The following is a 17,228-nucleotide window of genomic DNA, read 5'->3' as shown; positions in this document are numbered from 1 at the left end:
CCTGAGCCCAGCCTGTTCCAAACAGTAAGCACATGGTTCAGCATCCTTCCCAACATGAAGGAAGTCAGCCTCCCAGAAATTACTTTATCTGCAGCATGCCCTTAGCACCCAAAATGCTCCTTAGGATGCCTGAAAAAGGGGAGGGGAGACACAGAATCTGCCACAAAAACTGAATTAATCCCAACTGAGCACCTTGGCCACACCATCCCCATGCACTGAGGCACTGCAGGCACTTGCTGGTGAAAAATCCCAGTAAGAGGATGGGTGTTGTGTGTGCAGGCAAAGGCTGTGCTGGGCTGGGGGATGGCACCCCAAAGATTGTGCTTAGAGATGCCTCAGTGTGCAGAAAGGTTTTATAGCAACAACTGCCATTAAAGTGACCTTAGGACTGCTTGAGCTGAAGTATCAGCTGAGAGTTGCTCAAGAAAAAACAAAAGGGCAAAGTCCTAAATGTGCCAGAAAATAGAGGACAAAATAAGATTTAGTGCTAATTGGCAATTTCATTCTGTGAATGCTCTCAGGGTGTTTGGGGTTGTTTGGTTGGGATGGCTGTGTGGGCAGGGGCTTCTGAGGTGTTTCAGCAGCTGGGATCCTGCTGGACTTGCTGGCACTGAAGCCAAATGCAGAACTGAAGAGGCAGGCACAGGGTGATCTGCAGCACCAGCAGCTTTCCTGGAAACCAGGAGAGCTGAGAGTTCAGCCAAAGGAGTCAGGTTTGCACAGCCAGCTCCATGACAGATGACAACTCCCCTTGGAAATGTATTTGGGAAGGGAGGGAAGAGGCTACTACTAGCAGTGCTATTTCAGGAAAACCAGCTCAAATTCTGCTCTCAGCCCCCCAGAGAGAGCTGCTGAATGAGAGCTCCTGAAAAGTCCTACAGGGCTCAGCCATAAGCTCTCAATTTTTACAAGGACTAATTAATCCAGTGCCAATTCCAGTCCAAAGAAAAGCTTCCCACGGTTTTAATAAAAAACCTGATCTGATGACTGAGGTCATGTGGAAAAGCTAAATTATATTCCTCTTCCCTTTCTGAGGTACAAATCAAGGGACAAAGACAACCCCACCAAGTGAGTGCTGCTCCTCAAGGGTCAGGACTGGCCCAGCCCTGTTTGACATCTTTGTTGGGGACATGGACAGGGGGATGGAGAGCACCCTCAGCAAGTTTGCTGAGGACACCAAAGTGTGTGGTGAAGTCACCAGGCTGGAGGGAAGGGATGGATCCAGAGGGACCTGGACAGGCTGGAGACGTGGGCTGTGCAAACTGCAGGGAGTTCAACAAGGGCAAGGTTCTGCCCCTGGGGGGAGGCAATCCCATGGACAGCACAGGTTGGGAGGAGAAAGGATGGAGGAGAGCCCTGAGGAGAAGGACTTGGGGGTGAGGATGGAGCAGGAGCTCCACATGAGCCCTCAGGGTGTGCCTGGAGCCCAGAACCCAACCATGTCCTGGGGGCACCACCAGCAGCACAGACAGTGCTCAGGGGAGGGGATTCTCCCCCTCTGCTCTGCTCTGCTCAGACCCCACCTGGAGTGCTGTGTCCAGGTCTGGAGAACCCAACATCAGAAGGACACAGAGCTCCTGGAAGGTGTCCAGAGGAGCCACTGAAATGCTCAGAGGGCTGAGCAGCTCCCTGGGAAGCCAGGCTGAGGGATTGGGGTTGTTCAGCCTGGAGAAGAGGAGGCTCCCAGGTGAGCTCAGAGCAACCTCCCAATATCTGAAGGGGCTGCAAGAAAGCTGGGGGAGGGCTTTGTGCATGGGGGGGTAGGGAGAGGACAAGGGAAATGGGTTAAAACTGGAAGAGGGGAGATGGAGGTTGGACATGAGGAGAAATTCTTTAATTTGAGGGTGCTGAGCCCCTGTCCCAGGCTGCCCAGGGAAGCTGTGGCTGCCCCATCCCTGGCAGTGTCTCAGCCCAGGTTGGATGGGGATGGAGCACCCTGGGCTGGGGGAGGTGTCCCTGACCATGGAAAGGGGTTGGGGCTGGATGAGCTTTAAGGTCCCTTCCAACCCAACCCATTCCATGTTGGGCAGCAGGACAAGTCAGACAGCAAGGCTCTGCATCAGTACCTGACCTTGATTTTGCAGTGTAAGAATCTGTGCTGGTTGCCCAAATAAAACCATCTAAGGCCATCTCTATGTGCTGAGGTGCCACAGGGTACCTTAGACATGGGGCTGGTGTTGTGGCATGGACATGAAAGGACACAGTGTCCTTCTGGAATATGTTATCTGCATTGGAGTTGTGCTGAGGCACAGGACCAGCTGTATCCTGACCCACTCCATCTCCCCTGCCAGCCAAGGGAGGCCCAACCTCTGCTGGGTCATCCTCTGATCTCTACATGGACTACAAGGGGCAAGTTATTGTTACAAGAAGGCAGCTTGTAGTTTGCATTCCATTTTCAAGATGTATCAAGCCAGCTTCAACTCAGCTTATTGCCATAGCAAGACTGTTCCCTTTAGGAACTGGCTTCCACCCCTAGCAGTCATGCTTCACTCAAAAAAACCCCAGTGTCTAAGTCCCTAGTGCTTTGCATCCTTGGGCATAGCTGCTCACCATAATATATTTATTAAAAGCCTAGAACAAGATCCAGGTCACCAAGTGCCACGAGAAGTGAGAAAAGAGAACACGAGTGCACTACTGCAAGAAGCACTCAAAGGAACTCAGGCCTGTCACAAGCTTCACCTTTTCCCTAGAAAGCCCTAAAACCTTCTCCAAGCAGACAAGCATTCCAGCAGAATGTTCTATTTATAATTGTACACAAACACCTCCAGCCTCAGCAGCCTGCTGCTCCTCTCTCTCTGAAGAGCTGAAAATCAATCACCCAAAGCTGGCCAGACCCTTAACCAGAGCTCAGAGCTCAGAAAAGGGGCAGACAGACTACTCCAAGCCTATGTAATCCATAAGGGTGAGGAGCATCACAGAGGGGAGACAAGAGAGGCAGCAAGCAGGGAAGATGAGCCCTCTCCAGAGCCACCTCTTCATCAGCAGAGCTTTTGCACCAGGGGCACCACGATGCTCACCTGCTGGTGTTCAATCACACTGAGAATCCTTTGGCAGCCAGCAAAAGGACAGCTGACCCACCAAGTATTTTCAAGTGGAAAAAAAAAAACAAAAAAACAACAACAACAACAAAAAAACTCTTAAGACACAAACAAAAATAGGAGCAGAGCAGGCTGAAGAGGTAGAGGGCCAATTCTTGACATTTGACCCAACAGCTCCCTCTGAGAGACCTCCAGGTTGGCACAAAGATCACCCATGTGCCAAGGAAATTCCTGCTCCCTGCCTAGGGAAGCAGCAAACAGGGTGCAAGCTTCAAGAAAAAGGTCCCCAGCAGGGACAGAGGATGGCTGAGGGAGAGCAGCCCCTGAGCCTGCTGGTAGGAGGCAGGCAGAGAGCATCACAGCCCAGACTGCAGGAGCTGGACCTGACTCATGGAGCTGGCAGGGAGCTGTGCAGACCCCATCCAGCACCAAGAACCATGCAAATGGGCTCCTTCCTAGGCATCAGCAACTCACAAGGCACTGCTGCTCTCTCCTCAGGCCCATCACACAGCTAAGGCTCCAGATAAGCAAGATACACCTGTAAGAAAAGCTTAAAAAAAAACAAGAAGTGTAAGGCAAGAAGAGTAAAGCAAGAAGAGTAAAGCAAAAAAAAAAAAGGTAAAAAAATTTTAAAAAGTAAAAAAACCAAAAAAACCCAAAAAAACCCTAGTAAGTGCAGGTGGTTTTGAGATTCCTCCAGCACCTGGAGAGCCCAGTGCCTTATCAGCTGAGGATGACATGATGCAGCTCTTTTGTCTACAAGATTTTCATGAAAGGAGCTAGTTCCTCTGTTCTGTATCCAGCAGCCTCAGTCTGGATATGCTTAAGTTCTCCTGAGTTATTTGTTGGAGTGATGTTTGTCTGATGCTCAGCACAGGTGATCCCTGCAAACAAAAGTCCTCAGCTCCAATCTGGAGTTACTGCATTTCCCATCAGTGGATCCAAAGCCAAACCTGAATTGAGGAACAGGAGGAATTTCCTAGCATGATCTCCCCCAGGGTTAATTCAGCTTGGTTGCCCATCCCTTCCTATTCCATTTCATAGAATCCTAGAATGGGCTGGGTTGGAAGGGACCTCAGAGATCATCAAGTCCAACCCTTGCTCCACTCCCCCCGTGGTTCCCAGCCCATGGCACTGAGTGCCACATCCAGGCTCTTTTGAAATATCTCCAGGGATGGAGAATCCACCCCTTCCCTGGGCAGCCCATTCCAATGGCTGAGCACCCTCTCCAGAAAGAAATTCTTTCTAATGTCCAACCTAAACCTCCCCTGGCACAACTTGAGACCTCTTGTGCCCTCTTGTCTTGCTGAGAGTTGCCTGGGAGCAGAGCCCAACCCCCCCCTGGCTCCAACCTCCTTTCAGGGAGTTGAAGAGAGTGATGAGGTCTCCCCTGAGCCTCCTCTTCTCCAGCCTCAACACCCCCAGCTCCCTCAGCCCTTCCTCACAGGACTTGTGCTGGATCCCTTCCCAGCCTCCTTGCTCTTCTCTGGACCTGCTCCAGCACCTCAATCTCCTTCCTGAGCTGAGGGGCCCAGAACTGGACACAGGACTCAAGCTGTGGCCTCCCCAGGGCTGAGCACAGGGGCAGAATCCCTTCCCTGGACCTGTAACTCACAGTAACAGAGAAAGCAAGTTTCTCAACTCTACCAGCAAGACAATACTAATTAGATCTCAACTCCTGGGCAGCACAAATCACTCTAACTCATCCATGAAAGAGCTTCAAGTCAGTGTTAATGACAAGGATGGGTTTCAGGATTGCTGTCCTGTGCTCTTCCTGGGCACAGATCCCTGAGCTGCTCCAGCTCCTGTCTCTGGGACTTACTCTGAGAGTAAAGCAAAGCACAGGCTTTTCCTGCCTGGCCTCTCCAGGACATGAAACACTCCTAATTATAACACAATGCTGTCATCAGACCAAAAATACACAGCTGTAAACAAGAGGCACCGAAACAAAAGTTCACAAGCTGACAGCTAGAAAATAATTAACTTTATTAGATGTTTCCTCACAGGTAGCTCAGGCTGCCAGAAGGTTCCTGTCCTCCCCAGGGGCCATTGCACAGCAGCGTGCTGGTGATTCAAGGAAAACACCAATTCCTCAGGGTAGTGACCTCAGTTTGTGAAAGCTCCTCCTGCCTGGCTGCACTTCTGTTCCTCTTCCCAAAAAAAACTGAAAAAACCTGAGCTCCCCTTGTTGTCCCTCCAGCTCAGCTGAAGGAAAGCTGACTTGTGCTGACCCAAGATGTTCTCTGCCTGCCCACCAGTGAGAGCAGATGGATGGCAAACAGGGCCCAAAATTCATCCCAGCAGAAAATAAAATGAGAATAATGTCTCATGATCTGCCCTATAAGGTATTTTCAGGTGACTGCTGTACCCCACAGCTGGGGAAAGATCCTGGACAGATACCTAAAAGCATTGGTTGTGGAAAACTTGCTACAAGTTATATAACTCCCACTACTTAACACAAAAAAACCCCACATATTTTTAAATATTTGGACTGGGGGCTGGCAGCTAGCAGTGAAGCCTCAAAAGGCACCACTTCTCTTCACATCTGTACACATATTGAGAAATGCCATGTACCAAACCCAGCTGTTCTGCTGGGACTTCCCTAATTCATGTTGGTTTGAGATTTTTATGGGTTTTACTCAGTTCTGCTATTTTGCCATCAGGTAAAAAACAAAACAAAACAAAAAACACACACAAAAAAAAAAAACCAACCCAGCTCAGCTGATTTGACTACATCTAATAAACAGACCCAGGAAGGAAGATTTTATTATTTGTTGTGATACACAGGTAGCAAACACACACAGACCCACAGGAGTCTGCAGAGATGCCTGCTGCTCACCCAGCTGCTCCCTGGAGCTCTGTAATCCTTCCCATCAGGGAATGTGCAGGGATTTAACCCAAGGATCACCAAGTGAATGATTTGGCAAAGGAGATTTCAGAAAACCTGGGCACCTGCTGGGAATAATGGTCCTTCTCCCCCTTTACTCAAGAATGCAAACCCTGAGTAACTCCTGAGGATCCCCATCAGACTGGGCTGAGCTGCTCCTGTTTGGATTTTACAGGTGTGGCAGTGGGAACACCAAGAGGAGGAGACAGCTTTTCCAGCAAGGCAGCTCTGACAGTCAGAGACTGAAGGGAGGGCTCAGCCCACACCATTTTCTGGCTCAGATTCTCAGTGCTCAGCATTGCTGATGTAAACAGTGCCAAGACACAGCCTGCAGCAGGAGGGCCAAGTAAATCCACATCACTTGCAAGTGCTGCTGAGCCAGAAGCCTCCCTCATTCATGTTTGTCCCAAAGATGTTTACCTACCCTTTTCAAGTAAATTTTTGGAAAAAAAAAAAAAGCAAAAATCCGTTGGTTACTTTACACATTCAAATAAAGCAAAACCAACCCAAGCTCTTTTTCCCCTTGGAGCCAAAAGAGAGGGTTATTTGGTGTGCTCTGGATACCAAGTTAATAGATGAAGCAGAACTAATGCCATGTCCTGGATGTGGGGAGCATAAGGAGAAAGATTTTAAGTGTGCCCCAATTTTTCCCTCTTCCAGAGATCCCCAGACAGCCCCCATCCACCACTGGTACCCACAGGGCAGGACACCCATGCAAGCTGCAGTGTTCACACCTCATCTCACCTTCTGGCAGATTGCTGTGCTTCCCAGAGAAGCAAAAAGGCTTTGGGAGAACAGGGACAGGAGCTGCCAGGCTTGACTCCATCCCAAAGCTAAACCTTTGCATCAGACACCATGTGGTGTGTGCACACCAAAGCCTCCCAAAGCAACTGATGCTCTGCAGGCTGGAGCCTGATTGTTTGCACAGCCAGGACTGGAGCATTTTACTCTTGCAACACAAATCAGAAAACACCATAACTGCTGCTGCAAAACAATCAAGAGGAAGACCAAGAGGCAGCTCAGCTCGGGCAGGCTGCCAGGATCAGTGTCACAACAGTCCCCACCAGCCTAACCTTTCTCCACTCTCATTCCCTGGTAGGAGGCTTAATGTTGTATTATTTCTCCTGTGCTAGAGAGAAACTCAGTGATACAGCAGCACCTGAAAAGTTGCTGAGCACCGTGGGGAAGCTGCACTGAAAGGCATGTCCTGACCCCCTCCATTCCTCACTCCTTGCCAGTGTCAAGAAAAAGCAGTGACAAGAAAAGGAGATCCACAGAGGAAGAGAAGGTGCAACTCTGATCATTGCTGCTCCCTCTGAGCCAGAGCAATGCCAGATTTTGGGTCACTTTTTTTTTTTTTTTTTAAAGCAAGTACTCGGCAAGAGAAAGCTTGAGGAGGAGAGAAACAGATCAAAACACATGCTGTGAAAATGCTGCATTTTCTTTTTTCCTCTGCCTTGTGCAAAAGCAGAAGTAGAACCCCATCAAACTCTTGCTTCATTTAGAGTGAAAACCACCACCAAAGCTGACAGTGATTGTCGTGCTGAACAGGAACTGCTGCAGAAGGCTCAAGCCTCAGACACAGGCACAATGCTCCACACCCCCTCGTGTCTCAGGGTTGCACCACACACCCAGAGGAACCAACAGGTTCCACTTCACAGCAGAGCTGCCACCAGAGGCAAGGGGGAAGGAGAGAGGACAGTGCTGCAAGACAGAAGATGCTTTTTGCTCAGGGGGATGCAGCCAAGGTGGGCCGAGCAGTCCCCAGTTCTCTTTCCAGAAAAGCAGCAGCAGCCGTGCTGACATCAGTTTATCAGACACTGCCCATCACCCTCAGCTGGCTCTGCAACCCCACAGCAAGGCCCATGCACAACTTCTGGTGCTTTCAGGCAGCTGGGATGTTCCTGGAGACATGGCTGGCTCTGTCAGGGCAGAAAAGGGCAGCCCCTCTTCCTCCTCCCCTCTTCCTCCTCCCCATACCCTTGCATGGCTGCTGGAGCACCATCCTGCCCTGGCACAGCATGAAATGAGAGCTTGGTTATTTGGTGTCCTCTAAATACCAGTGAACAGAGCCAAAGCTATTGCCACATCCTGGACACGGTGGGCCTAAGGGGAAGATCTGCTTTAAGTTGCCTCATTTTTTTTAATTTTTGCACAAAGAACCTTGCCCAGGCCTCTTGCACTGTCCCTCAGCTGGCATTGTGCCCATTGCACAATCAGCCAACTGCTCCAATCCATGCCATGCACTTCCCATGCTGATGTCCAGATGTCCACTGCTTTTGCTCTTCCATCTCACCCAGGCACTAAGTTACCACCTTAAAAAAAAAATAAAAAAAAAAAAAAAAAGGCCTGAACTTTTCCTCACCAGCCATGGCATGAGCAGAGCCTGCTGCCAGCAAGGAACAAGAAGCTTTGCTCCAAAACAGTCTTCAGAAGAAGTGTGGGCATTTTGCTCTGGGAGGCATCTCATGTTGATAATTAAACTCATTTGGAAGCCACTTCAGTGAGATGACAAGGCAGGCTGCATTCCTCAGGAGCTGTGACACCAGCACAGCTGCAGACTGACAGTAGCACCCTCCATGGACATCAGCAACAGCCCCTCAGCCACAGCTCCCAGGAATAAGATGATTCAGGTTCTGAAAGCAACCACCTGAGCAGGACAGGACGTGCTCACAGAGGCATTTACAGAGCCCAGGGAAGAGCCTCTGCTCAACTCTTGAGCAGTGCACGAGCAGGGAGAGCAGGAGGACAGAGCAATGTCCACCTGGAGCTCACACACAGAGAACAAACTCTGACATGTGCAGAATTATGGGGAGTAATTAAAAGGGTCCCATAGAGAATCCCACAGTATAAGACCACTGGGGTAAATAAATCAATGAAACTCTCTCCCTGTGCTGGCAGCCCACCCTGGAACAGGTCTTTTAACTTTCTCCATGTGGGACCTAACTGTGGCAGCCTGAATCCACACCCTGCCTCCATGAGACACTGCAATAACTTTCCTGCCAGCCCCAGCCCTGAGTCAGCAGCATTAAATGAAGCTGTCAAGAGCTGCTCTTGTAATTATCATATGTAAAGAGCTCCCAGCTCCATTCACACCCTCAGATGCCACATCCTCTGTCTGCTTCAGGAAGCTCAACTAGATAATCCACAGGAGTGGCAGTGTAGAGACACTGCCAGAGCCTCCAGTGCTCAAATGGTGCTCAGTCCTCTAAATCCTAACCCCAAACTCAGTCGCCATCCATCCATCCATCCTGCAGCATATGGAGAGGAAAAGTTCACTCTCAGAAAAAAAAAATCTTCCAGGCACAGCATAGCCAAAAGCCTGGAAAGCAGCTCCAGAAGACACTTCATTAAGCTTGCTGATTCCACACAACTTGCCAGGCAGAAGCCATCCATATTTTCTGTACCTGAAAGCAGCACAGTTCCAGTTCTGGGCAAGTGCCAAAGGGCAGCACAAAGCCCTTGGCTTCTACTAACCCATACCTGGTAGCCCAGGCACCAAGAGCAAAGTGCACAGCACCCCTCTGGACACACCACTGCTGGAATCACATGGAGCTGGGGCTGTTCTCAGGGGTTCAGCTGGGGAGGGTGTCCAGGAACAGGGAGTCCAGCTCTCCAAGACACACTGTACTGCAGATCCCACCCAAAGTGACTGCTTGGCTTCCCTTGCACTCCGAGCTGCCTGCAGAGCACCTCTCCCCCTTGGAGCTGCCTTACTGGGCCCTGGCACACAGCAGAACAAGTTCCTTCCCTCCCAGGACCAGGTAATACAGGGTGCTCTGCCTGCTCTCACCTGAGCACCCAAGCCCCAGACCACTAATGGCAGCATTCCCAACCCTGTCAGCACAGAACACCCTCCCAGCCATCCCATTTTCCACCAGGGAAACCAGCAGCAGCTTTACTGCTTCCAGGGAGCCCCAGGAGGTTCCCCACAAATCAGATCCAGGTCTCATGGATGTACAGAGGGGCCTCTCCTGGGGCCCCCTGAGCCCAACAACTTTTTCCCAGCCTTTGCAGGAGACACACAAGACAATCTCCTGTGCAGAACTGGAGTTTTGAGAGGCCATGGACTCTGTGAACCTCTCCATAGTGTCCCTGAGGACATCTCTGCGTCCCTTCACACAAGAGCAGAACACACACTGTCCCTAGGATAAGCTCCAGGACTCACACTTTGGTCAACAAGGACTGGCATTGCTCTGAGGCCTCCAGAGATTAAGCTGATTTGTTTCCCTCTCTCAAGCTAGGATTTGGTGTGAGACTCCACAAACACAGAGGAAAGCCTCTGGAACCAGTCCATTAAGCACAGAATCATATTTAAGGAGCACAACATTAAAGAGGCTGCTTTTGTTCATTATTTCAAGTTTAAAAGGTAGTGGTTTATTTAGTTTGGGTTTTGGTTTGGTTTTTTCTCCTGCCACCCAATGCAAAAAAGTCTCTACAGTGCAGCAGTATCTATCCTTGTGGTCACAAACCTGAGTATCAAATAACTGTTCAACTCAGATTAAACCTGAGACTGAGTCCTAAAATACTAGTTGGAAAAAAAAAAAAAAAAAAAAAAAAAAAAAAAAAGCAAAAAACCAAACTTGTAAACAACCCAGGAATTGTTCTCCAAATAAGATTTTCTTCTGACATTGTCATGCTTCAGGAGAATGGTTAACTCTGAGTGGGGCTTTCATAGCCATCTTTGCCACCAAATCCAGCTCCTCCCCAAATAAGAAGCAACCCACCAGTTCCAACCCCTCCTCAGCTGAGAGCTGTACAGCACAATATTCACAATTGAGATGCTGTAGTTTAGGTGTGAGCCACCAGCAGAGTTTGGGACCTTAGCAGCAGCTCAAAAAAAACAGCTTTTCAGTGAGTAGAGCTGTGCTCACATTCAGCCAAGCTGCTTTGCTTCCAAAACAGCCACAGCTCAAAGTGAGGTGATTCAAGACCCTTAATAAGAACATATCCCCTACCCTCTAGTAAAGATTTAAGAATCTAACAGCTGCTGCACTTTAGCTTTATTTGTGGCTGAAAAAAACAGTCTGATGATGACACATAAACCAGCTTTACACATCCAGGTAGGCCCAGTGACTCCAGGATTTATTCAGAAAGGGAAACATCCCAGAGCTCCAGGCCTGGAGTCTGTGTTGCAGGGGTTGAGGTATACACAAGGAAGAGACTACAAAACCAGCACAAAACCAGCACAAAAGGACTTCTCAGCTGCTTGGCATGCAAAGATGCATTTCCTGGTGTGCTGGACTCCAACAGACCCAGGAGAAGAGACTGGCCTGACAAAGCCATTTCCCAGAAAAGCCTGGGGACAAGAAGTGATTCATGCTACAACACTGCAGTGTGGGCAATCAAGTAACTTGGAAACACTCCAGACTTTGCCCAATGCACCTTGATAACCACACAGATGATTCTAGTGGAAAAACAGCACTGCTTTTTCTTGCCAGTGTCCCAAAGAACCTCAGAGCTGGAGAGAGCACTTCACATGTGTGACACCGTTGGAACCTGGAGAATAAGTCCAAGATCCCTATAACTTACTGACCAAGTGCTTAACAAGAGGTAGGCAAGGTCATATCAGACCCTAAATATCTCCTGCCCTCTTATTTAGAAATAAGGCCCTCTGCCTAGCTAATATGGATGCCCAGTGGTGCTTTATTTGGTATTCTCAAGCACACCTTTGAAGTCCTGAGTGAGCTCTTAGGGCTGCAGATCACTGGTCTGGGCTCTCAGCCTGTGGAACATTACTGCCATATTAAATGAGGTTTGAATTCAGGGAGAAGGCAGAAGCAGCTCAGAGCCAAGCTGAACAGACAGCAAGGCCAGAAGGAAAATGCTGGGGAAGAAACCTTTAAGTGGGAACTTACACTCTGAAGTCCAGGGAAATTTATTTGATCTTGATCAGGGCCACACAGGACCCGAACCAAAGAAAAAAACAAAGGGAAGAGGTTTTTCCACTCCTCTCCAGGAATTATTTCTCTTTGCACAATTGAGTCTCCTTGACTTCAGAGCCAAGTACAGATCCTGAAGGCACCAACCCTACTCACACACAGCCAGCTGAGCAAGCACAGCTCTGCTCTGCATGTCACCCATCAAGAGACCCTCTGTGACATCCCAAGCAGGACAGGGCAGCAGTGCAGAGCACCAGAAGCTGCAAAAAGCTTCCAAGCCCCCAGGCCCACACCTCCTGCCAGACAGAAAGCATCAGACATGCAGGATCCCACAGCAGCCTCTGCCTGGATGAACTGCTCCCCCAGCACAGGCTGCTCCTTCTGCCCTGTCCCCTTCTTCCCTATGATTTCATTCCAACCCCTAGACCTCAGCCCAGAATCTGCACAGTCAGGAGAGTTTATGACAGGGACAAAGTGCAGTGAAATAATGCCCCAACCCAGCACCTTGTTTGCTTTTACTTTCAGAAGTCAGCTCTGTGGCATTACAGCTGCCTCTACCCAAAACAGGCAGAGCCAAAAGACAACTCACCGAGAAAAGTCAAACTTTACATAGAATCTGAACACCCAAGATCAAAGCCTTGGCTAGCTCTAAACACCAAGCTCTGCCCTTTTTCAGGAGGGAGGTGAATGCTGCCTGGAACGTGGCCCCTACCTCAGTCCTGAGTCCCCTAACTCAGGGGCAGAAAGTTCCCTTTCCTTCCCTGTGGGGCAAACCTATTCCTATCCTGCTTCAGGGAGCCAGGGTGGGTGACTCCCTGAGGGCAACACCAAGCACATCCTGGATGCTCTGAACAAAAAAATAACAAGCATAATATAGATGTGATAACAGACTGAGCAATTCAACAGCATCTAAGCAAGGAAGGGGTTAGGGCCCCACCTGGATGCCATTCCTCAGAGCAGCACAGGGACCACCCAGTTAGGAACTAATTGGGCAGCCACCTCCTCTTCAACAGAAGAAGAAAGCAACCAAACCTCTGCCTGCTATCAGCAAATGGATCCCTGAAGGAGAAGGTATTAGAGGAAGCCTTTTCCTTTGTCCATAGTAAAAGCTGTCACCACGACATGATTGCCACCAGTCTGGTGTCTGAACAGCTTCCCATCAGGTTCCAGAAGCAACGGGCATTCCTGCAAACACAACGCTGAGGGAGAAACCCCAAACCTAACTATCCAGAAAAAGCTATTCTTTTGCTGCACAAAGTCTACCTCTCAAAACTCTGCCTGTCCCCAAAGAACAGGGAGTACTGTGGAAAGATAAAGGGAGAGGAGTTAAAGCAATAAACAGCTTTAGTTCCACTTGGCTCTAGGAGCAGCTCATCATTCTGAGTCTGGATAGATACACCCGGATCTGCCACCCCACACTGCACTTTTAAGATAATTTTCACATGTGTTTTTCTCCAAAGGAAAGCTTTCAAGTGCAGACTCTAGCATGTGCTTGTTGACTTTTCCCCCATACACAAAACAGCTAAACTTCAAATCAGCAGAAAACCAGGAAGCACCACACACCACTCTTCTTCAGCCATTCCCCTGGCATCCTCTAAGCAGAGACAGCCTACATTTTGTGCTTGCTTCAGAGACCACTTTAAGGTTTCTTCTGTGACTTGAAAACTGTAAGTAAACTTGCTCTTGAAAAGAGCAGAATTCCCCAGTGCCCTACACCCCCAGGATTAACCCTCCTCCAGAAATAAACATGCTAAGAATAAAGAGAGATTTCCTAATTACTTGGAAATACTGTTCAACTCTAATCCCTATATGCAACATGTTGCTGGCTCCATCCCCAGCTGCTTCTCCTCCTGGTCACAGCCACTCAGCTGGTACCCACATGTGAAAAGTCAGCTCCTCTCCCCACCAGACCCAGATTCCAGCAAACCCAACCTAAAAACTGAGCCCTAGCAAGCCCAGATTAGAATCACAGAATTGTCAGGGTTGGAAGGGACCTTTCAGCTCACCCAGTTCCACCCCCCTGCCATGGGCAGGGACACCCCACACCAGCTCAGGTTGCTCAGAGCCCCATCCAGCCTGGCCTTAAAAACTTCCAGGGATGGATGGGGCTCCCACCACCTCTCTGGGCAACCTGTGCCAGGCTCTCACCACCCTCACGGGGAAGAGCTTCCTAACTTCCAATCTAAATCCTCCCCTCCTGCAGTTTGAATCCATTCCCCCTTTTCCTAACACTCCCTGGCATCCTAAAAACTCCCTTCCCAGCTTTCTTGTAGCCCCCTGGAAGGCCACAACGAGGTCTCCTCGGAGCCTTCCCCTCTCCAGACCGCACAACCCCATTTCTGAGTCTTCCTGACCGATTCCTGCGGGGTTGATCCAAACCATGAGCCCTGTGCCGGTTCCCTCCCCTCCCTCAGGGCCCTTCCCGAGGCCCGGACCCGCAGGGCACCGCTCCCTCCACCCCGGGGGGGTTCGGGTACCAATTTCGGACGAGCGCTTCACCCCCTTTATGTGACCGCGGTGCCTCCCGGCCCTCAGTCCCGAGGTGCGGGATGCGGAGTGCCAGGGCCTTCACCGCGCAGCACCGCTCGGCTTTGGGGAGCAGCCGGGGCGCCATTTCCATCGCTACCACCGATGCCGTCGCAATTAAAGAATTAAAAACAAAGAAGGGAAGGGCTGGGGAAGGAGGGATGGGCGCTGGTTGGCACAGCCCAGGCACCCTCGGGCCTCGCCTCCCCCCGCTGCCCCCGCGCTTACCCAGGCAGGCACCGCTGACCAGGGCGGTGGCGGTGAGAGCCCCGGCCGAGGCACCATAGACCTTCCTGGCGTTGGTGACGAGGAAGGGGGCATGTTCCTGCAGGCAGCTCGCTACCCCGATGTGGTAGACCCCCAGGAAGCCGCAGCCGGCGAAGGAGATATTCCAGGTGGAGTCCAGGGGGAACATGGCCTCCGCACCCCGCGGAGAGCGGGGGGGAACGGGGAGAGGCGGAGCGCGATGCGCAGGGGAAGCCGCGGGGCTCCTTTCACAGCACAAGGCTCGGGGACGGACGGAACGGAGCGGGAGAGCCGAAAAGGAAGCACTGGGGAAAGAGAGAGCAAGCAGCAGGACAAGGTTTGCCGCTGGATTACCCCCGGCAGCTGCCGTCTTTATAAGAGGCGTCCCGGGCCTCCGTCCCGCCCCGTGCGGGGCCGCCCCTGGGCGGGAAGCATCCGAGCCCTCCTTCCACCCTTCCTCCGGTGAACCCCCGCTCCCAGCCCGGGCCGGCGGCTCCCCACGGGCATTGCGGTTACCGTATCCTACGACCCATCAACCGCCGCAGCGGATCGGACCGGACCGGACCAGCCCCCTGCCCCCTCCCTCCCGTCAGTGGCAGAGGCCTGAGCCGGGGCCTTGGGGCGGAGGGGGAGAGGAGCGTGGATCATGGATCCTCTGCCCTCCCCTTCAGCTGCTCTGCTCCCCACAAACACCCTGCTTCTTGGAGGCCTCTGTCCTACCTTCCTGCAGATAACAGGCCTTTGTTTTTTCCTCAAGAAGACTGAGAGGGAAGGAAAAAGCTTTCCTACTTCCACAAAAAGCTGAGGAGCCCGAGGCAGGCAAGGATTGGCACAGCCACAGGGCAGGGAGAAGAGGAAAGGCAACCCCTCTCCCTTAAAGCCTTTCCTGCCCCTAAACTCACCACACACAGCTCCAGCCTGCCCTTAACAGTTTTCTTTGTGTGCCCCTGAACTCCTTGTTTTTTTCCCTAAACTCTTCCCTTGTCTCAGGGCACTTTTCTGTCATGTTTCTGCACAGAGGGCAGAGGCCTCTCAGCTCACCACGGAGATCAGAATGGGTTTCAGGTGCTGGAAGGAGCCCCTGGTCATAAACAACACATCCTCTAGCAATTAAAAACATTTCCCAAATGTGAATGTTTAGAGGCACATCAAAAGGCTCCGTGTTGCAAGAGAAGCAGCTGCTTGGTTCAAAGCAAGGAAACCAGAGCAGCAGAAGGGAGGTTTGGGAGTTAAAAACAAAATAAAAACCAACACATAAGTCATTTTTAAATAGAATCAACATAGAGCAAAACACCTTCTACCGAAGTTAGAAGCAATAGTAAATACTTCATTCATCCTAACATGAATCTATTTGCATTTTATGGTAAGAAGGTTGTCATTTGGCACAGTGTCACACCTGTCCTTAGCAGCTCTCAGACCAAGCCAAGCTGGCTCTTCCCACAGGAATTTCACCAGTTATGTCAAAGGAGACCATCCAAATAACCTCTTTCCTGTTCCTTCCCCTCTGTCCTTCCAAAGGGTACAAGGGAAGTTGGTGTCACAGCCACAGAGGGGCCACCCAGCCTGGAACACCTCTCCTGCCTCAGTCAGCTGGATGAAGAAACCAAACTGAGCAGGCAGCCCTGGGATAGATTCAATATTTGAGCTCAGGTTAGGCCTCATACTCCAGCTCTACAGAGTGCTTTTTTGTTAAATGCTTGTGCTTTCCTTCCACCAGGCAGGCAGGACCTTATTTTTCTTTCAGATCCTACCCTAGAGCTCACCACCTCACCAAGATGCCCAGAAGTACCCCCGATACATACCAATTCCACCCTGAAGCACTTAAAGAATCAACCTCACTTCTCTCAAGTCCTCTCCAGGTCTTGCACCCCCCCCAGTCTTTTCCTTCCTTTCCCAGCTCTCCTGGCTTTTGTAATTTCTTTCCTCCCTTGCATTTGTTGTGGTTCCCTTGTCAGCCCTCATCTCCTCCACCTGAAGAGGTGAATGTTGGTGCACCTGAGCCTGCACCCTCTTAAAAGCCCTGGACAGCAAGACAATCCTAGTGCTTCCATTTCCTCCTTCTGGTGGCATGGAAAGGTATGCCAAAACCAAAGGAAAATATAGCCAAATCAAAAGAAAACAGTGTGCCTTGCACTTTGCAGAACAGGGATTGCCCTGCAGAAGAACAAGTCTAGGGGCTGGGACTTCAGTGCAAAGCTTCAGTGGCAAAATTGGATACTGAAACTTGTTTGCAGGTAACACTTGTAAACACAAGAACAGCTTTGTTCTTGAGCAAATGCTTCCTTCTGTCTCACTCTCTTTATTTTTTTCCTTTTTTTCTTTTTTCCTTTTTTCTGTCTTTTTCTTTTTTTTCTTTTTTTTTTCCTTTTTTCTTTCTCTTTTTCTTTTTTCTTTCTTTTCCCTTTTTTTCTTTTCCCTTTTTTTCTTTCCCTTTTTTTCTTTCCCTTTTTTTCTTTCCCTTTTTTTCTTTCCCTTTTTTTCTTTCCCTTTTTTTCTTTCCCTTTTTTTCTTTCCCTTTTTTTCTTTCCCTTTTTTTCTTTCTTTTTTTTTTCTCCCCCAGCATTTCAGAAACCCTAACCCTGTGCCTGGAAAATAGGAACAGCAATGTTGTGACAATGCTCGGGTTAGTTTCACTTGATTTCTCAACAG

The 17,228-nt window shown here is 50.1% G+C and overlaps 1 protein-coding gene across 2 annotated transcripts in view; it reads right to left on the bottom strand.

Annotated features, from left to right (window-relative positions):
* Positions 1–15,011, bottom strand: part of PNPLA2 (patatin like domain 2, triacylglycerol lipase) — a 30,843-nt gene extending 15,832 nt beyond the window's left edge. The window contains exon 1 of one of the 2 annotated variants that reach the window (XM_071761591.1): positions 14,562–15,011. In XM_071761591.1, the coding sequence (XP_071617692.1) occupies positions 14,562–14,748 (187 nt within the window). In that variant the 5' untranslated portion in view covers positions 14,749–15,011. Of the gene's footprint in view, positions 1–6,669; positions 6,813–14,561 lie in introns of those variants that run through there. The other variant, XM_071761590.1, reaches the window with a different exon arrangement.
* Positions 15,012–17,228: the final 2,217 nt, after the last annotated feature.

This window comes from Heliangelus exortis, chromosome 18 (genome assembly GCF_036169615.1).
Source record: "Heliangelus exortis chromosome 18, bHelExo1.hap1, whole genome shotgun sequence".
Taxonomy (NCBI): Eukaryota; Metazoa; Chordata; class Aves; order Apodiformes; family Trochilidae; genus Heliangelus; species Heliangelus exortis.
This window is presented reverse-complemented; position numbering and strand designations above follow the sequence as displayed.